At 43.8% G+C, this 21,985-nt stretch overlaps 1 protein-coding gene across 1 annotated transcript; it reads left to right on the top strand.

The window, feature by feature from the left end:
* Positions 1–4,858: 4,858 nt before the first annotated feature.
* LOC118370823 (serine/threonine-protein kinase 17A-like) lies at positions 4,859–20,394 on the top strand. The gene is made up of 7 exons (XM_035755988.2): positions 4,859–5,387; positions 10,643–10,855; positions 15,917–16,061; positions 17,040–17,166; positions 17,291–17,339; positions 17,515–17,694; positions 18,416–20,394. The coding sequence occupies exons 1-7, from the start codon at positions 5,290–5,292 to the stop codon at positions 18,699–18,701; spliced, it is 1,098 nt and encodes a 365-aa protein (XP_035611881.2). The 5' UTR covers positions 4,859–5,289; the 3' UTR covers positions 18,702–20,394.
* Positions 20,395–21,985: the final 1,591 nt, after the last annotated feature.

The following is a 21,985-nucleotide window of genomic DNA, read 5'->3' as shown; positions in this document are numbered from 1 at the left end:
ATTGTTCATTGTACATCGGTCCGTTTTTTGTGGGCTTGCTATGTTGCCTTGTATTATTGTATTTTTTAGTAAAGTACGTTGATTACTCATATCTGCTGTCCTGCGCCTGACTCTCTACACCATCTACACACATGACCATTACATAGCCACCAATCAAGATATTAGTGTTTAAAATGTCTATTAAGTACAAAAAATATATATAATTCTTCTTCCACTTTAACATTCCAGAGTGTTTTGTGTAGATGAAAATTAAATACATTTTAATCACACTTTTGTAACACAATAAAATGTGGAAAAAGTCACGGGATGTCAATAGTTCATGAATGCACTGTATGTGCAGGTATGGTATTATACTGTAAACCTGCAATGACAGGCAATGCATCTCATTCATCCAAGATGGATTTAGGCAGAGATGAACTAAAGTAACCTTTCAGGGCATCACCCGTTCATTACTGAAGATCCCATAGTGCGTAAGCAACAGTTTATATCTAAGAACCGTAAACACAGCAGGTAGACAACCAGCAATCATCCTCCATGGGGATTGAACATGGTTTAAGTCTGCAACTGAAGTATTTTACCCCTTTTAACATGGCAAATTTCCTCATAGGGGTAAATCAAGGACTCTGTCTTTGTGAACATTATATTCACATTCATTATATTCATATAACTAGTCAAGAAAGCCCCCCATGTTCATTTCAACCAACAGCCCTATGGTTGGTTGCTTCACATCATCACTAGCCCAATGTCTTCTGTCTGTAACCACTGAAAAAAAGACTTAAAAACTAAAGACATATGTCTAAAGACATATGTGCCAGAAACTCCATCGTCACCCTGTCAGTTCTACACTTTTAGAAAAAAAGGTGCTATCAGGAACCTACAAGGGTTTTTCAGCTGTCCCCATAGGATAACCCTTTGGATAACCCTTTTTTGTTCCAGGAAGAACCCTTTTGGTTCCAGGTAAGAACCCTTTTCGGATCCATGTAGAACCCTTTCCACAGATGGTTCTACCTGGAAGCAAAAGGAGCTCTAATTGGAACCAAAAAGGGCTCTATCCTGTGGGGACAGCCAAAGAACTCTTTTGGAACCCTTATTTTCTAAGAGGGTAGAGACGTGTTCAGTGTGTGTCAGATAGGGCTTTGAAATGCGATGCCTCTCATCGTTGATACCACACTTGGCGTGTGTGGAGACGGCACACCCTCCTCAGACCGCCTGCCTGCCTGCCTGCCTGCTGGTGCCTGTCCATGACATGCTGCCTCAGCCACACTAACTCCCTCGCTGTAGAAAAACAACCAAAACAGAGAGAAAAGGTCACGGTGTTCCTTCCCTCAGACAGAAAAGGAAAGTCACAGTGGTTTATCAAAGCAGAAGATCTCCACTTAACTACTCTAGGATGGTTTCTGAGGGGCCTCATAAAGGAACAGCAGCAGATCTCTATCTACCAGCATGTGACAGGGTCTAGGCCTAGGGAGAAAAACACTTATATAACAAATATCCCCATTAACAGACCCTAATGGCACTAAGAAAGAGAAAAGAAGAGAAATGACCATATTGATTAATTGGACAAAAGATCTGTTTCACTAACTTAACGGCTGTTGTAACTAAGGGTGCTTGGCAGCGTACATTCCTCCTGATCTTTCTTCCAGTCCTTAAGTTCCCAATTCCTCCGCTACATTAAACTCATCCCTTTCTCCCTCCACACGGATGATGGCAGACACCTCATGTAAGGAAGGATTGTGTGTCACATGATCAGTCTTGTGAGGAAAGATTCACTTAGAGGGCCCTTTGCCTTGACATGTTTGTCTGTGTCTCTAGCTGGTCTCTCAGTGCTATTGGATGTCATTGGATTTGCAATGTTGTGACTGAGACAACGTGCCCAGCCACACCTCTGTGCTTGCTTGTTTCTTTTTCACGTGTGCTTACCGTATGGTTATGTAAGACTTGCACACAATTTTAAGCTATTCTTTTTCTGAATGGAACCATTTAGCTTACGTACATAGCTAGGAGTTCAGATGCTCCCTGATATACAGAACCATTCAAATGCCAATTGAAGAACATCAGGCACATAACTTTGACACTTTATCGGTACCGATCCAAAACTTACACACAAAGCTTTTTTTTAAACCGACAGCAGTCCAGACCGATTGGTTCCAGTTCCTCTGAATGTGCTCACGGTCCCCAGCTCACGGCTGAACATCTCGTATGTATGTGAGTTGAACTGCAGGCTGGCAGGCTAATTCAATGGTATGTTTTTATTAGGTCTCAGGGGCCGAGTAGAGCCCCCTCCTTAGCATGGCTTGTATGGACTCTGACCCCGGTTTAATGCAGGGTGATAGCGATGGGGGTCAAGGTTTTGGAACGCACCCAGCCCAGACTTAAGGTAACAATTTGAGGAGGCAGGCAGCAACATTACAGGGTTATGTAACCCATAGTTGCTGGTCCTTAATGACTTCACAGGCCCCCTGGAATGTCCAATTCTCTATAAGTCTACTTTTTCACCACTCTGTTTGTAGCAACACAAATAAGGTTTGGTATGGTAACCTTAAACAAATCCCTTGTCTGTGCTGTCCTGTGCTGTGCTGTGCCGTGTCATGCTGTGCTGTGCAGTGGTGGGGAAAGTACTAAATTGTCATACTTGAGTAAAAGTAAAGATAAACTTAATAGAAAATTACTCAAGTAAAAGTGAAAGTCACCCAGTAAAATACTACTTAAGTAAAAGTCTAAAAGTATCTGGTTTAAAATGTACTGAAATACAGTGGTGGAAAAGGAACTGAATTGTCATAATTGAGTCAAGGTAAAAAGTAAAAGTAAATTTATACTTAAATACTGTGGACCAGACCGGTGGCGATTTTCTAAGATGCATTAGTAGTTTTCAATGGCCACCTGACAACCAGAAATAGCTGTCTGAATTTTAGATTGGGTTCTTTCCATTTTTCTTTTGTTCTGCATTATTTATGCATTCCTGTTCTTTCCCGCTTATCTGCTCACATATCTATCGTTCAGTATAAACACAGGGAATGAAGATTGGGCTATCATGTACAAAAACAAAGACTCACCCAATTTCAAGATAATTATGTTTCCTACCATTATGACACCATTGATTGATATTCAACGTCAACAGCAGCAGTACATTTGCATTCTGCTACAGCAGGACTGACTGGTCCTGTGAATTAATGGCTTGATAAAGGTCAATATGGCACCTTGCCACATGTGGTCTTTCCACTCTACACCATTTGTAAAGTGAGGTCATAACCTCAACCTCCCCCCCACCACTCCTTTATTGTCTGGGATGTGTCTCAGCTGTGTAGGAAAACTATCCCCCATACAGAATGACCAGCTCTGTTTGTCCAGGGGGCAATCCACCCCAACACAGGGGCCTTCAGCCCTATAACATTGAACATCCTCAACCCAGGCCAGCCGTGATGTCAGCAAGCCTCTGGTGCTTAGGTGACACATTTCCCAGGGGACGGAGCCCAGCCCAGGCCTGGTGCTGCTGCATCATGGGCCAACTCACTCTGCTCTGCTCTACTGACAGTTGTAAACAGCAATTACTTAATGAGGATGCCTGAAGTCCTGCCATGCATGTTGCTCAATTTACTGGGACTCCATTGTGGCTGCCCAATACACTGGGTCTCCACTGTGGCTGCCCAATGTACTGGGTCTCCACTGTGGCTGCCCAATGTACTGGGTCTCCACTGTGGCTGCCCAATTTACTGGGTCTCCACTGTGGCTGCCCAATTTACTGGGTCTCCACTGTGGCTGCCCAATATACTGGGTCTCCACTGTGGCTGCCCAATATACTGGGTCTCCACTGTGGCTGCCCAATGTACTGGGTCTCTTCCATGGCTGCCCAATTTACTGGGTCTCCACTGTGGCTGCCCAATATACTGGGTCTCCACTGTGGCTGCCCAATATACTGGGTCTCCACTGTGGCTGCCCAATATACTGGGTCTCCACTGTGGCTGCCCAATTTACTGGGTCTCAACTGTGGCTGCCCAATATACTGGGTCTCCACTGTGGCTGCCCAATTTACTGGGTCTCCACTGTGGCTGCCCAATGTACTGGGTCTCTTCCGTGGCTGCCCAATTTACTGGGTCTCCACTGTGGCTGCCTAGGGAGGGATGCTTTCTTATTATTTTGGGTCCTGATGAAATTATGTCATTGTAAAATAAAGGGGAAACTTCGATCCTTGACGACTGCCCTACTTTTCAAGTTATTTTGGACTTTAACATTGTTACGGGCCATGATATTTCAGGCCATGGTAGTTCTACTTTGTGTGTTCTTTGTCTGAATCTGTCTGCCAATGGATGGGGACATGTTGTACGTTCTTGCTCGATGACAGGCAGCAGGGTAGGGACACTGACATAAAATGTGCCACTCCCAGTGGTGGGGTGAAGGACACATGTTCAGGAGGAGAGAAGAGCAGTTCCTAGCATCATGCCCCATGGGCAGTCTGGCTGACTGCCATAATTGCAGTATATGTGGGAGAGATGCAAGCCTCAATTGGTAAAATCTTGCCCAAAGTAATGATTGACACATTTGATTGCTCACTTGCCTACAGCATGTTTCTGTTACATCAAACCCTTATTGTTTTTAGGTGTGTGTGTGTGTGTGTGTGTGTGTGTGTGTGTGTGTGTGTGTGTGTGTGTGTGTGTGTGTGTGTGTGTGTGTGTGTGTGTGTGTGTGTGTGTGTGTGTGTGTGTGTGTTGCACAATCTAAGCAGTAGGCGGTAATGTTTGGTTACTTACTACCTGCATAAGAGGTGTAGTTGTGTCCAATTTTTTAAAGACATCTACTGAGGCAGTAGGAGTAGGCAACCTGTTGAATGCCACCCCAAGTAAGGCTAGTAGTCTATCAGCCATGTCGTAGTATGCGCACTGACTTTAACCCTCCCCCTTAACAAAGTCAAATTACCATTGGCTTTCATGTCACAGCGTCACTGAGAAAGCCTGGCGCTGAGATAGAGCTCAATTTTGGGACTGTCTATCCACACGCAAACCAACATACCGCGCTTGTCTTGATTACAGCTGCGGCGTATTACCAGTTCCTTCATATTTGAATGATTCATCTTTCTATTTCTTGTCAGTCAACGTGTATTTCTGAGGGTCACAGAATTCACCTGGGCATTTTTTTGTGTTGAGAAGTTTGCTGTTCTATTGCAACATATTTTTATCTTAATTTATCTTCCTCTGTATTTTTTGTGATGAAATTAACTTGAACGTATAGAACAGCAAATATAACTTCTGTCAAGGAAATATATTTATCACCTCTCTCCAAACGGACTGCGAAGCAATGATGAACAAGAACGGGATGGTGACAAAAATTCACACGAGAATTAGGACCGATCCTTTCACGAGCAATTATGAGTTGCTTGGCAGAGAATTGGGCAGGTAAGTCGCTTGAAATGTTTAATATGTTACCCTGTCCAGATCATGAAATGTTTAATATGTTACCCTGTCCAGATCATGAAATGATGCGCTACAATAGGTGTCAATGCGTGCTGCAGTGCGAAGTAAACACGAGGAGGCAGGGGTAAACACACTGTTCAGTCTTTAAAGTGAGAGATTACAAATTGGAAATGTTTGTATTTTTCTCCGCACGTGCAAACGGGTATACGTAAACATTTCACGGTGTCGGCCCAATCCGGATGAGTGGCGCTGACACTGCCATGAAGACTCTCGATCTGCGCCCATGAAATTGTTTTGTGTAGTTGGCATTTTTTTTTTTTTTTGTAAGGGAAATCTGTGGGATTTATTCTTTGAGGCCTAATATTTCTGGAATTTGATTTAAGTATAAACAGCCTTGTCTCTTAGACAATACGTAATATAGTAAACGTACATCCGGAATACTTAAATTTAGTGTACGTTACTTTTGGTATGGTTACTTATGGCAAAAAAATGTGGTTTGTTGGCCAGGTGTATAATGCGAACATCAAGCATGCGTGTTGGATTCTCATCGTGGACAATTTTAGCAACTTTGAAACGACTTACTACTTTTTTGCTACTTTGCAACTACTTAGCATGTTACGTAGTGGCGTAAAGTACTGAAGTACTATCTGTTTTTTGGTTGTATCTGTACTTTACTATTGATAGTTTTTCACTACCTTTACATTCCTATAGAAAATGATGTACTTTTTACTCCATACATTTCCCTGACACACAGAATTACTCATTACATTTGAATGCTTAGCAGAACAGAAACATTGTAAAATTCACACTCTTATCATGAGTGGTGGACTCACTAAACACATGCTTCATTTGTAAATTATGTTGAGTGTGCCCTGGCTATCCCCTAATAAAAAATGTAATTGTGCCATCTGGTTTGCTTAATATTAGGAATCTGAAATTATGTATACTTTTACCTTTTGATATTTAAGTATTTCATTTTAAATACTTTCAGACTTACTCAAGTAGTATTTTACTGGGTGACTTACTTGAGGCATTTTCTATTAAGATGTCATACTTGAGTAAAAGTAAAGATAAGTTAGTACCTTTTTCCACCATTGATGCTTAACCCTAACTCCTAGCCTAGCGAACGTGAGCGCCTAGCGAATTGGAATTTGTAACATATCATACTAAATGAATGATTGACAGCCACAAATGAATACATACCCTATGAAATTCGGATGACACCAACGCAGGCGCATATTTTCAGTCGCAATAAAGAGCATCATAATTATGTCTCTCTTGTAGTCTGAGAGCTGGTTTTGTTTTGGTATGTAGGCTACATGTTTTTCATGGCTGATTTTCCATGAGTAAGGACTTGAGATGATAAATTTGATGCTAAATCAACCTTGTTTTTCTGTGTGCTGTTTTATTTTGGGGTGGATGGTATGTTGAATGTTACTTAATTCTACAACGGGACCATTTTTATGCTCATCATACACATGCAGTATCAACACTAGCACAAAAACGATGTCCTCCATTTGTAATTTATCCCTAGCCTCAATTAATGGCTTGTGAGACTCCTTTGATTCTCCTTCAATTGTGCCACATTCTGTCCCCTGTAAAGATAATAATTGTACCCTATATCCCCATCTCCCCCCTCTTTAACTGTTACTGCTGTGGGGGCCCTCGGTAGAAAGGTAGCCCCAGTATTATTAGCATGAAATATGCTCTGACCTGCATGTACCATCACTGGTCTCAGTAGCTCCCTATCTCTATATCTCCACCATCCAAGGAATCTCTGGCACACACACAAGCTATTAACACAGGAAGAGATGTTTGCTTTTATTCTGTTTGTTCCAGAATCCAGACCATGCCTACAGCCTCACCCATGGCTTTTTGTTTGGGATTGTTACAGTGGGCTAATTCCCTGGCAATCAGCCCTGTTTTGTCCTGGAGGTCAGGGTGGGGGATAACGTGTAATTACCATCAGTCTCCCTCCGCCCTGCTCCGGCCCCCTGTTGTTCTCCACAGATCAGCGAGTGTGACCTACAATGCATTTGAACCCAGACACTAAAATGTGTGCATTCCAAGGCAGTTGAATGGGAGGGGGGTCTCAGATTTTAAACTCCTGTTAAAAAGCCAGTAGCCAGGCTACTACTTCCCTAGGGCCAAAGTGTTTTAGTTCTAACCTGTTGACTAGGATTATTAACTCATCTGGATTTGGGTCATCGCATCGTTTCTGTCTCAGGTGATATTGTACCAATACCCCATGCAACCGTCCTTTATAACTTCATAGGGAGTGGAAGACAGGGAGGTGTTACATGTTTCTCTCTTTTCTGGATAGTATGCAGTCGGGTGCTAAATAAAGACTCATTCTCTTTGGCAGTTGGTAGCAGCCAGATTTCCCTGTCTGACACCATGGGACATCCTGGGCCAGCAGCCAGGACCTGGGGGGAGCTGTTTGAGCTCCGAGTGAGCCCAGCATCCTCTCAGCACTTCTTCCGCCCCCATCTCTCCTCCTCATCCTCCTCTCATTACCTCCTCGCCCCCACAACATCCTGATCTGGCCTCATAAATCCCATTAAGTGCAGGAATGTGAGCTGTGTTGGATGCCAGGAGAGCAGCTTGTCAAGATTTAGACGGCCAGTAGAAGAGGAGGGATGGACCCCCCCCTTCTCTCTCTTCTTCACTATGTTTGAGACATTGTGGCCCCTGGTAAAACCTGCAGTAACACCTTTGAAGGCTTCTGAAATCTGCCCCTGATTGCCTCCCTTCAATGACCCCCCTCTCTGTAAATATACTCGCACAAAAATCAGGCATTTAGATAACGTAGAAGAGTTTTGACTTTGAGAGCAAGTTACAAGAGTTGACATGAAAGATATTGACTTCGAATTAGTTGGAACCGATCCCTGTTTCTAGGTCAAATGGGTGTCCTCTGATATTTACTTAGCCTAGATTTTCACTATCTTCACTATGGTTTAGAAGGACAGCAAAGGGGTTGTCAACAAAAATGTGTAGGTTTTTGTGTCGTCTGAGAGGAGTTTATGAAGAGGAACCCAGCCTGTACTGTGTGAGGCAGCTAAAGGTGATCAGCTGTCTGTGTTTCTCAAAAGGGGAGTGACTCATGTCAGCGTCACTCCCCTTTCGAGAAACACACAGGAAAAACAGTTTCTCAGTTAAATTAGTGCCATCACTAAGCATACTGAATGAAAACTTCCTTTTATGATCCCCTGTTGATTTGGGGAGTGACACACCACATGCATGCAGACATGATGACGTGAAGCTGCATAATGATAGATCTGCAAATCAGGTGTTGGTGTGTCTGCATAATTGCCTTTTCTGTGGGATTTGGGATTTTCACAAAATGTTAAAGACAAACTTCAAGTGGCAGATGTGATTTCTGTCTGAGTGTCTCTAAGGAGCAGCTTCCTGCTCAAGGAGAAGGCTGAAAGTCATGTATTCTGTCATGGGTCAGACATTTGAAGCATGTTGAATTTTATGTCTGTATCCACCTATAACCCCTGTGCTCTTGTCTCTGGTGTGTTACTACAGACATTGTGTGAAAACAGCAGGGTAATAATGGCCTAGTTTAGCAACCTTTGACCTGTTGTCACCATCTTAAAAGGCCTCCTGTTGCTCCTCAGCATCGCCTGTGGTTTCTATTAATGTCATCGGCAGTTCCCAGCACAGAGGTAGCTGCTCTGAACTTAGGGAATTGGCTAATTAAAGGAGAAAGGCTTTGACTTTGACTGGTTTGGGTCTTTTTGATTTGGAACAATGTGCCCTAGCAATCCTCACTAGGGCTGGGAACCAGTGAGAGTGAAGAAAGGGGAAGGAGGAACAGCCCACAGGGAATGGGCTTGTGCCAGCTAACATCCAGGAGGAATAGCAGGCTTAGGTTTACAGTACAGCCAGCCTGGAGGTAAGATGTAAGAAAATGACCAGCACCAAGTTTACACTCCCTCTCCATACAGACACTGCTTTTAATAGCAGAACTGTAGGGATGCCATTGTCTACCTGTGCAGTTTTAATGAATGGTTGCCTTTCACTGCCAGGCTCTGTCTGGCCAAAGACATTGACTCCAAAACAGTGTCTGTTGTATGTCAAGTAACATGGCAGAAACAGTTGTCAGTTGAACCAGGGAAGCGAGGGAAGGCCAAAATTCACTAACAGGGATGCCAAATGATTTGGTAAGTGAAGTTGCGGACTTAGTTTTTTCAGAGGTTAGGAGGACTCTGCTGTGGCCTCCTGGACCCACTTCTCCCCGAGTCCAGCCCCAGGGAAGTGGGTGGTCCTGGTCCTAGTGCAGGGGCTGCCATGTTTGCTGGGCTGCCATGTTTGCTGGTCAGCCTGCACAGGCCTTTGTGTGGCTGTCCGAGGAGATGTAGGGTCCTGCTTAAGGTCTGGGTGGAGGCGTTTGGGAATTCCATTTGTCCCCCGCTGCTGTCAGCTGTAAGAATGGGTAGTGTACAAGGCTCCGTTATCACCCTGGGATAGTGTTTGTAGAAGGCTGGACACAGTGGGGTGATTCTACACATTGGATTTCCTGCCCACACCCGCAGCCTGACCCACAACACCTCTGATGAATCCATCAATGTATGCAGCAGCAAATGGAATGCTCAGATGGTATTCTAGAATTGTGGTTGTACGTTCCTCTTTTCTTTTCTCTGGGGGTGGGGCTTGTGGACAGACAAGCCCAGCTGTTGCACTCCTGTCTTTATGTTGACTTTTAAAGAGTGCTATTAGTCTTATCACCACTCAGGAGTGACAGTTGGGGCCCATCTCCTGCCCGTAAGGCCCTCCACCAAGGAGGAAGAGGAGAGAAGGAAATATTACTACACTGATGAGGGAGCCTATCACTTGGTGCTCATCATCAGTCCTATATTGCATAACAATATTTGATAACTCCATGTGTATCCCTCTGTTTTGTAATACCACTCAGTCCACCTCTTCATTTTCCTTGGTGGTCTTTCAGTGGCCTATGCATCCTACCCATTGTAATCTGTTTCACTGCACTGCATTTATTTTATTTTTTGCTTTATTGGTTGTGTCATAATTGTTTGGAGCTCTCAGTGTTGTAATTGCTGTTTATCTCTCCCATGATTACTCCCTGCAGGTTCATGGCCAGAGTCAATCAGATTTACCGATAAAACATTGAAGACAACCAAATCAAATGTGTAAGCCTACTGTAAATGAAACTGTTAATTGTGTTTCTGATTATTCAACATCCATTTCCCCCACTCTTTATCTTTTCCCAGGGGAAAGTTCGCTGTGGTGAAGAAGTGCATTGAAAAGGCGACAGGGACGGAGCACGCTGCCAAGTTCTTGAGGAAGCGTCGGAAGGGCGAGGACTGCCGCATGGACATCCTCAACGAGATCGCTGTTCTGGAGTCAGCCAAGGCTAACCCTTATGTGGTGGCGCTGCATGAGGTCTACGAGACCAACTCTGAGATCATCCTCATCCTCGAGTGGTGAGTAAACTCGTATGCATCAAAACGCAAAGACCATGGAAAAACGTGGTGTGCACAGTATGTGAGTGTGTGTTTGGATCTCTGCACCACCCTTAGCTCATGTCGCCAGTGATGGGAGAAAATGCTGGTGATGGTAATCTAGAAGACCCTTTAAACGCTCCGTACATGTTGATGCTCACCACAATGCAGCACTGGCAGGAAAAATGGGATGAAATGATAAGGTTCCTAATGAGGGGGAAATGAAAACCCATTATGCGCCATTTACCGAAAAAGCATTCCGTCTCTGCAGGTTTTTCTCTTTCTGCGTAGTTTCGAGAGGTTTTGATGCGGTCGCCTGAGTAAAAATGTGTTCTGCTCATATAAAACATGGGATTTTTTTAATGTCCTCTTTGTTTCAAAACCGCATGAGATCTTGCGTGGACAGGATGTTGAGTGACGCAAATGTCAGAGCGTTGAATTTGTTGAAAAATGGTAGATTACATCTCTCCAGTCTAACCCTCACACGTCAACTTCCTGCGTTTGCACTCTTACTGCTGAGGATGCAGCTGCGTGTCACTCAAGAGTTTCTCACCTTTAAAATCAGCTGCACGAACACGCACGCAAACACACGCAGGCCTGCTTGAACCTTGTAACCTTATAAGGAAATGATAACTCCCCTGTGGTTGGTCGCTGTGCTCATAGCCACATCTCTCCGATTCTTGTTACCTTGCCTGACTGATTGTGTCAGTGCTTCTATAGACAGACGGACGAAGATGGACCAAATTACTCCATTTTGAAGATTCTTGAGAATAAGTATTTGTCACGTGATACATTTGAAGGAAAAACTAGCATCAGTCAAATTATTCCATCATGCTTCAAAGCATCCATTCCATCCAAACACAGGTGAACCAGTCAGCATCTGAGCTGCATCCATCTGATCAACAAAGCAATGAGGTCAGGGTGCAAGGAAAGACTGTCTGGTCTGGTGTCATATACTTTGACTACTATCTACCGTATGTGTCATGGCTGTCCTCCGTGACCACTCTGGTCTCATTCTAATTTAGGAGCCAGAGATGGTAACAAGCATTGTAATGATCCCCAAGCCCCATTACAAATAGACAACACCCCACCAACCAGTTCATCCAGAAGACCAAAAGACTGTGTCCCCTCCTGACCCTGGTGGGTGGTTTATGACCAGACCTCTCCACCCATTCCCGTCCTAGACATAGAATTCTCCCGCAGAACAAAAGGTTCCCTATAGTGGGGGGTGGTGGTATGTGCTTGGCCTTGGACCCTAGTTCGAAAGAGGAAGCAGAGCCACTATTTCCTGCCTGCAGGGGCAGGCACTGGTCCATAGCCCTGCACTAGCTGCCAGATAACTTTGCGCTTCCTCGTGCAGTCGTCCTTTGTCTGTCTGAAAGTTTTGGAGATTCTTCTAGGCCTATGTTCATCCAGATCCCAGTATAGGTTATGGTTCCTAGTGAAATCCCCTACTAACCTGGTAATCTGCAGCCATTGAGATGCTGTTGCAGCCTGTATGACTGAACTCTTTGCTTGTTAAAGGGCTCTCTGACCTCAGCGTGGGCTAGCTTTGCTGCAAACCAGAGAATAATGTTCCATTTCCTGTGGGTTTACATAGAAGCAGTTAGTAATGCTTCCAAAAGTAGAAAACACACACACACACACACAAAGTAGCATGCGCATACACTCACACTCATACTCACACATTGGTCTGCACATAGCCACAACCACATCCCCACGCAACGTATGAGAAATGGGAGCGAGAAACAAACTTTTCCTCATCAGTAAGTCTAAACCCAGTCTGCGAGCACCACACATAATGACTAGTCTAACTGAAAATGCCACTTTAATGAGAAATGAACCTGCATCATCTCTGCCTAGAACGCATTCTGACGGTTTAAACATAATGGTTTTCTGTACTAGGGGCACAGTCCATGGCCTGCTTCTGATGGTGGTGAATAGTTGCACAAAATAAATGTCTTCAATGGTTCTCCAACAAACATATTAGATTGTCATCTGTGTGTTCCCAACTCTCTACATGTCTTGTCAAGGAAACCCATGATGTTACCAGAGATCAAACAACCCTCTAGGATGAGACCAAACATCTTACGTTTTTGTCATATTGACAAATACAGTATTGTGCAGGTGCATTTCTAGAGGTCTACATTATATGTGGGAAAATGAGATGAACCAAGTCACCCAACGTTTTGTTTTTCAAGGTCAGTGTATGCACGGTGACGGTTTGGCCCAACCCTCAGTCACTACATTTGTTTATCTGGCAAACAATATGAGTTACACGTTTTGTGAATACTGTACTTAGCCGTTTCACCTCAGAGTCTTTGAACTCATGACACTGCAGTAAACTCTGAGGTAACTTCAGATAAGAGGAACTCAAAATTCTAACCAATTACAGGCAATCGGATAGTCTTGGGAATGGCAGTCGGGTCCACAGATTGCCCGGCCAATCATAACCCGAGTGCAGCTTTAAAGCTTTACAGGGTATGTTGATGAAAATGTAGCACTTTGACTCACTCAGGCTTGATCTTTCAGCGCTGACAGAATCATTCCTGAGGTTATTTTTTTCTAGAACAGTTTTTCAGCCCCTCTGTAATTGGGAAAGAGGATGATGTTTTTTTTTTCTCCCCCTCTGTCCTCTTAATTCTGCTTTCATCCTCAAGTGTAACTGTATCTGATGTTTTTGTGTGGGTTTTGAAACCTCTTACGTAATGCAAATTGAAACCCTCACCTCCAGTCCATGTCAGCCATTTATCTTTGTCACTTCAAAATGTATGCAGTCCTCGGATAAGTAAATGGATTATATACTTTGACACAAATCTCCACTGTCTAACATGGACTGCAATATATTCTTCAGGAAATCTTTTTAGGAACAAGTACAAGTTTTTTTGAGGATGAGGGCTGTCTAATAAATTGTATTTAAATTTTCTAAATGGAAAAAGCTCCTTGAACAACTGTTTGTACGGAGTTCTCTTCGTTCTAGTAAAGGTTTGACACATCAAGTCTCCTGTAACTGAGGATGAGTGTTGTCACAGCATAGTCTCATCTAAATGATGACAACTCTGCAACCAGAGTCTATGTACTGTGCTGAGTACACAATGCAGTCAACACACAGGCACTGTGAGAAGTGATCAGTAGTAGGCTTTGAGGTTTGGTAGCTGGCCAGCAAGAGTAAAATGCCTATTCCTGGAGATCTTAAGCCCAGACTAACCAAGTTGGCTTGTGAGAATGCAGCCAATATTGTGAAGCACATACGTAAATACACACTCTGTCCCACATCCTCTCATTGGGAAGTCATGGCTCGTCGGTCTTCAGCTCATTCTCAAGTAGCCCTTTGCCCGCCCTCCGCCCAACCTTAATGTTCTGCGGGTGACGGCTACTGTGAATCTCTTTGATGGGACTCTGCACAGTTATTCTGTCTTAAGTGGATGGGAAACCATTCCATGTCATCTGTCTACTGACTGACAGTGGGGAGACTGATCCACTGAGGCATAGAGGGAGAAATGAGACCATACAAACATGATGGCAGGAGATGTATCAGATCTTTCCATAGTGTTTGGAGAGTATGTCCTCAGTCCATTTAATTTCTACAGGATGGCTCTTGTTAGTACTAAAAGCCTTGTCTCCTCCTCCTAGATGAGAGTTTATTGAAGTATTTTGGGGGGTATTTTTGTTTTTGCCTTTTGGTAAATAGTTAAAACTGGGAAAGGAAGGGGTGGGATAATTTAGACCTATTTGAGTCAATTGTATTAAATTGAGACCCAGCACATGGAACAGACGAATGATGAGTGGCACAATCTCTTTTTTGAATGTATTTTTTTTAAATCATGCAGTTGTCAGCAAGCATAAATCAAAGCCATGCTTCCAACGACACACTGATGTCTCTCATTTCCTCTATCCTAAAACTGGTCAACTAGGACTGCTATGCATATTTGGTATACATGTGTACTGTAGGGACTTTGGTCCCCTTCTTTTAGTAGTCTTCCACCAACACTTTTTTTGGGGGGGGGGGGGTCAAAAGAGACGGCCAGCATTAAATGTGTGGAGCCCCAAGCGAAAGGGGATTTATATGGTGCAATGGTGGATATCCAGAAAAACACAATCTCAGATTTTCACAGCTGAGGACAGTAAAGGTAGGGATGCAACAGTGCAGGGCTACCCAGGGATTAGATGGTGTGGTTATGTAACAGTTATGCCCGGGCCATGGTCACAGATAAAAAGCATGTGTGCTGACTAAATCCCCCACACATGGCTGTGCTATTTGGCAAGCGTCCTCTCTCCAGGCTTTTCATCTGCTTTGGAGAAACATCCAACATAAATCTGCCATGTCCCGGGCGGCATTGCTTACCATTGTTACACAAGCATGACAAGAATTGACAAACCAGGCATTTGCCTTAACAAAAATGAGATGTCAGCATTTTTAATTTGTTAATTGGCCTTTCTATTTTCTAAGTGGATCCAAAAAAATAGGACAACCCCCCCCTCAGTGTGCTGTCACTGTCTCAAGTCTTAGGTAACTCTTTATTATACGACAGGGATCTCTAGTACGATAGATTTGAAATTCTTTCCCCTTCGTTTTTTGTTTTTGACTTAACTGATCTGGAATGTGTAACTCTGGAAAGCCTTATCCGGGGCTGGCACTGACTGATATGGGTCCTCGTATCTCGAGTCAAAGCTGAGGTCAGGGAGGCACCATTTTTCTTCTGATTTCCGTGTGGGAACGTCGGAGTGCCACAGACAGGAGTCACATGTTTTGTGTGTGGATGTGGAGCATGGACCCTGTTCCCAAGCCCAAAGTACAAGAACCACAGGGCCAGTTGTGTAACACTTCATTGTGTATGTGATAACGGGATAGGGGTGGGATTGGCATTTTCGCCATGTTTGAGTTGATAGTTGTACAAATGCAGTGATTTACAGTGTAAGGGTGTAGACTTCAAGAGTGTAAATGCTCAGTAAAAACTACAGATATGATAAACATGTACTGTTTGTTGTTCATCTCATCACTATGGGTCTATTTTGATCCTCCTTTGCCTCTGTGTCTTCCAGTGCTGCCGGTGGAGAGATCTTCAACCAGTGTGTTGCGGAGAACGACGAGGCCTTCACAGAGAAGGATGTGATCAGGTTGGCCAGACAGATCCTCACCGGCGTGGCCTGTCTGCACAGCAACAATGTGGTCCACTTGGACCTGAAGGTCAGTAGAAAGCTCTTCTTGGAACCCAAAACTACTAGTTACGGCTGTCAAAGCGAGACTAGTGAAAAAAACAGGACACCCCTGGAATGGGCGACTGTTTCTCAACTGCCATATTTCTCCCCTTCAGCAATGAGAACCCCTTAATGTGGCAGAGCAGTAACTCTTCCTGTATTCTAGCAAATAAAGACGCCCATCCAAGTTACTCTGTTAGCTTTTAACGAGTGACCACTGTTTGTATGTGAATGCTGCGTAGTTTTTGTCCTGTAGTTCCTGCTCTTACATATGAACCCTGTCAGTGTCTGGTTTCTCTCTAGAAGTTATTTTGTAAATACTGCAGGGTTGTGTAACAGAAGACACAGAACAAAAGCTAGAAGTCTTATAGGTCTGTTTTATGATGTCAAAAACATTTGTATTGTTGATAATGATGAATAAAAAACTGTTTTGGAACATGTTAGAACTTGGCAGGCAGGTTATATATGAAGATGGACTCCTCTGATCCTGGGGGTTTATGAGCAGGTTGTGATACAGCCCGGGATCGAACCTGGGTGTGTAATGATAGCTCTAGTGATGCAGTACCTTAGACCGCTGTGCCTCTTGGTCCCCCAAGATGTCCTGTCAAAGACCCCAGGCCAGGATTTTAGCCAGTATGACCCAGAGGTTAAGCATCGTATATGATATAGGAGCCATCTAATGTGATGGGCCCTCCAAGACATCCCACCTTTCCTAGGAATCCTCTAATAGGCTAAGGGGATGAACCTGGTTTAGGGATATTGAATCTCTCTGAGACTGTACACTCTGTGGGTTTGGCTTATTCATGTAGAGGTAGATTAGACTCTTTAGTGGAAGGCCTTGAGGCTCAATGACTACTCAACTGATTAACTATCTATCAAGCATGGTATGTGACCTCTGACTGTAAATGCACTTACCACGCACTCTTTGGATTTGGTCTAATCTGTCTATCTCGGTCTCGCCCCTCAGCCCCAGAACATCCTGCTGACCAGTGCCATCCCACTGGGTGATATCCGCATCGTGGACTTTGGCCTGTCCAGAAGCATGGACAGTGTGACAGAAGTCCGAGAGATCCTGGGCACCCCGGAGTATGTGGGTGAGTCCTGCCTCCTGGCTTCTGCAGTCAGATTATATCAATAAGGAAGATAGATAAGTAATTCTAAACTTCAGTACTGTAAAATGTTTATTAGGACTAATTTGCATTGTCTATGCTATTCCAGCTCCAGAGATCCTGAACTATGAACCCATCAGCATAGCGACAGACATGTGGTGAGTATGAGCTAAAGAGACCGTGTCAAGCAGATATCAGTTAGTGTCTTCAATACATCTTGGTTTTTCCAGAAGCCATAAAATATTGATCACCAGCCAGCTCCACAGTGGAAATCTGAGAAAAATACTTCCCCATGTCTTGTCGTCTGACACCTTTCACCTCCTCATCTCTCAGGTCCATAGGGGTCCTGACCTACGTCATGCTGACGGGCGAGTCTCCGTTCCTGGGGGACAACAAGCAGGAGACCTTCCTGAACATCTCCCAGGTCAATGTGGACTACTCCCAGGATGCCTTCGAGGGCGTCTCCTCCCTCGCCATTGACTTCATCAAGACCCTGCTGCTCAAAAACCCCAGGTGAGAAACAGGATAGGTTCAAGACTCAACACTCAATCAGTTCAGTGCCACAGCCCGACAGATGTTCTCCCACATGTCCCATAGTGAGTTCAACACTGATTAACAGGTGAATGATGTCATTCATACTGCTGTTTGCAGCACATCCTCGTTAAGTCTCCCGATGCGCGGTAACGTATATTAATAATTTAATATAAGGATAATGGTCCTTGTTACGTTTCGACTATTAACACATTCTATGTCACCACTGTCCCTATTTGATCAAGTGTTCCAGCACAGAAGGGCTAGATACTGTATGTCACCATCATGTCTCAATGACAAACAGCAGTAGTCTATCGCTGTGATCCAGGGCCATAATCTTCACTCAATTTAATTGCTGCAGATTATCGGCAGTATAATTTTTTTTTTCTTAAGTGGAAAGATTCCTGTGTGTCTGAGTAATCCCAAAAAGAGGAAAAGACTGGGATGAAACAGTGGGCTTTGGTGGTTTTTCAAAAAGACTGTGTCAGGGAAAGAAGAGTGTCTGAGGGAATGGGAGGGACAGGAAGTTATATAACTGCATATTTGTCACCTTTTTACCATTGGCTTTCCTTTACATATATTCACATTAGCTATTTCAGTTTTACTTTCAAAACTGATGAACAGAAGCTTTAAAGTCCCTGCTGCCTAGACATTGATGATTGATTGGAGATCTGACACGCATCCTCTCTGTCTGTGTCCACAGGAAGAGAGCCACTGCAGCGGAGTGCCTTAACCACCCCTGGCTGACTGGACCAGCTGACCTCTACACCCAGCTCCACGCCAGCTCTCTACCCTCATTGGACGAGCCTGAGACCAGCCAATCAGAGTCTGAGCCTGAGAGCCCGGCACCCTCCCCAGAGCTGGAGAGCATGGGTTCGTACCTGATATGCCCCGGTCAGGTAGACCTGAAGACAGGCCGCAATGCCTTTTCCTTCACTTCTGAGCCCTTCCCCGCACTGCCAGAGATCCAACAGGAGCTCATCTACTGAGGAAGGGCTCCACTAGACACTGTGTGTAGTGACTGACTGGACTGCTGTCACAGAATGGACACTGTCTGGAAGCCAGTGAGACCTGGTCTGGTCCGATGCAGGGCCTCCAGCTCTGTTAGACTCTGTATGTGTGCTGCTGCTACTGCTGCGATGGATGTGATATCTGTCTGAGCTCAGCTGACCGTGTGCAGTAAATCCATGCGTGTTTGATGCATGTTACCCTGTGCTGATAGTGTGCTGATGCGTGGCGTCTGGTGATGAGCCACACTGACACTTTAATGCATGTGTAGCGAGGGTACTGTAACTGTATGAGTGCTGTGAATGGAAGGAGTGGGCCAGTTCTTTGTGCTCGGCTATGAAGACTAGAAAAGTGGGACTGACTTCATCCATCACTTGGTCTGGTCTGCAATCTCAGTGAAGGAAGTCCTGCTTTGTCCCAAGCTGGGTTGATCCCTTGTTGGCTCTCACCTTGGCTGCCCTTCATGTTCCACTCCCTCACCGACCTTTGAACCAGGACTTTGCCTCTCCTTTGTGAGGATGTAACTGCTGAGAGGAAATGACGTTGGCCAACAGGAAGTTGGAACCACTTTGCTTTTTGTTGAGGTCTGAACCTTATATGCCTTTCATGATGATGTTGATTATGAAGGATGCCAATGTGGTGAGACAGATGTCCCTAGATGAGATGCTGCCTACGCATCAAAGGAAAACTGACTGACTGTGTTAGGGGAGTGCCCTCACAGAAACCAGGCAGAAGGGTTACATAGTCTTCTCTGATTTTGTTTGTGTTCATATGACCACTTCAGGCCTCCAAACATAGAAAGCCATCTCAATCACATCTAATTAAATCACATCCTTTGTTTAGTGTAAGGACAATCTTGGTGTCAATTTAAAGCACTTTTTATTTTAAAAATGAACTACACAAATGATCAAAGTATTAACCAAAGTCTTGATGAAATGGCTCAAAAAGCACAGTTTAGTTGAATGATTAATTAAGACACAAATGTACATGGCCACTTCCCACCATCTGTTGTTAATATATTTGCATCACCCGTTTCCACCAAGTGCCATATAGTTCACCTGTTGATGTTTCTGTTAATTCTTGTGAGATTTTTGTTGTTGCTATTGTTGCACAATTTCCATGTACTCATGTTTGAAATATCAGTTTGCCATATTGGATATGTCACAATATATTTCCCTTCAGGCTTTGTGAACAGATGTCTTTTTGAAAGGAAGTGACTAGGATTCAATGATGTCATAATTTTGAATTGTGGCGTTGAATGACAGTTCAATGAATTGCAACCAATTGAAAGGCTTTGAAGAAAGCTCCTTTGGATATGTGGTGTTTGAGAGTGAAGAGAAATTACTCTTGAGGACTTCTCAAAAATTACTGAAGTGTGTATTGTTTGATAGTGTAAGAATAATCTGTAAAATATTTTAAGATCCATAATGTATGAACATTTTAATAATTATTGTATGCCTCTTTTTTTTCTTTTTTTCTTTTCTTTTTTTAAAATCTCGACTCTGTACTTGTGACTTTCATTCCTGGTTACTGCTCATGAATTTCAGGCAGGTTTGCACTTGTGTCCAGGTGGACGTTACATTGAAATTAATAAATGTTGATGGCATTCCTCGCAAAAATGTATCGAACAATAAATGTACATTTTGTATTAAACTATTCATATTGATGAATTTACTTCATTGTGTGGTCTGTTTAGGCATGGAACAACCACTGCTTGTCTTGTTCCCTCAACCACAAAGCTTAAGTCTGGTCAGAATGCATTTCCTTAAGGACCGGGGAACCATTGAGACCCATTTGAACCTTATTCTCCTCTTGTGTGCTGAATATCAAGTCTCTCCACTTGAAAAACATTCCTCAAACTACAGTATCTTTAGTTTACACTGAAGACCATTTCCCAAGTGTCTGTCTTTCCTGTTTTTGGTACTTTTGTTGGAAACAAGTTAAATGTAGCAAGAAGAGCTGATGGGTTTCCAGAAATATCTAGCTACTCTTCACAGGAAATACCAGTGTCACTTAAAGTGACATGCTGCACACGTGTGTGTGTGTGTGTGTGTGTGTGTGTGTGTGTACACACACACTGTTTAACCTTCTGCAAGGTAACAAGGGAGACAATGTCCCTGCATGCCAACATTCTGGATTCTTGCTTTAATGTGCTCTTCCGCGGAGGGTCGTCACTAAGTCCAGCTAGCTCCACTCAGGCCGTGTTGAGCTCTGGACAGACGGAGAGACGGGCCCTGCCTGGAGTGACCGTTTCCCTTATATCCTGCTCCTCAGACCTTTGGAATGCAAATGTTAGTAACTTTCCCTCTCACTTTATTCACCCGTGTTAATATAGCCTTTGTTTTCTCAGCAGGAGTGGCTCTGTTCTACACCATTGCTATTTTTTCACACCTACCAACCCCATACACACATTCACACCCTCGCACGCACACATTATGCAAACCATGACAGCGGTAATAGTCATAGCCTATGTTGCTGGGTTTCACACAGTTGCGGGAACATTGTGTCCTGATACCTGGAAGACAGCCATTGTGAGGATTTTTAAAATGAATTCAAGTGTAGTTATATCAAGACCAACGCCTTCACGGAAGAACTACAGCTCAAAACCACTGGACCAATATAGATGAATAAAGTCAAGCTTCCATAGACACTAAGATAACCTGCTCTGGAGGAGAAGCAGATGCAAAGGCTTTGACGTAGAGGTTTTCCTTTGGTTTATCAGTCCTGGTCATCTTATTCCACCATAGCAGGACATACATTTATTCAATGATCTGTTACAGCATCTAACTCATCTCTGTTGCCCTTCCCCTTCACATCTCCAGCCATGATGTTAGTCGTACTCTGTGTGAACTGTTTTGCTGATGTACAAAACAAAATGTGGCCGTTCCGTTCGGAAAATGTCAGACGTCTGAATTCTAAATCGTTCCTGCTAAAAGCAGCCAGCGAGCTTTTTGTTCCCTGGTAACCAAGCATCCTAAAAGAGCAGAAGTTGTCACAACCTTGATCCCTGAGTTGAACATGTAACAGGGAATCAGAAAAGCAGAATGTGGGGAAGAGGAGGAATCTTTTGTCTTCCCATATAGACACCATTGACTGAACTCAACATCACCAGTTACAAAACCAAGATTGACCATGTTTGACAACTGGTTGGAATTAGGGATATGGACCACTGGACCGGTGTTCATTTGAATTGTTTGAGCAAAGAGCAAATACTATGCAAATAGAATGTTGGACTTTGTTCCATAAGATCATATCGATATGATGT

Source organism: Oncorhynchus keta, chromosome 5 (assembly GCF_023373465.1).
Source record: "Oncorhynchus keta strain PuntledgeMale-10-30-2019 chromosome 5, Oket_V2, whole genome shotgun sequence".
Lineage (NCBI taxonomy): Eukaryota > Metazoa > Chordata > Actinopteri > Salmoniformes > Salmonidae > Oncorhynchus > Oncorhynchus keta.
The sequence above is the reverse complement of the archived record's forward strand: the minus strand, read 5'-3'. Positions and strand labels throughout refer to the sequence as shown.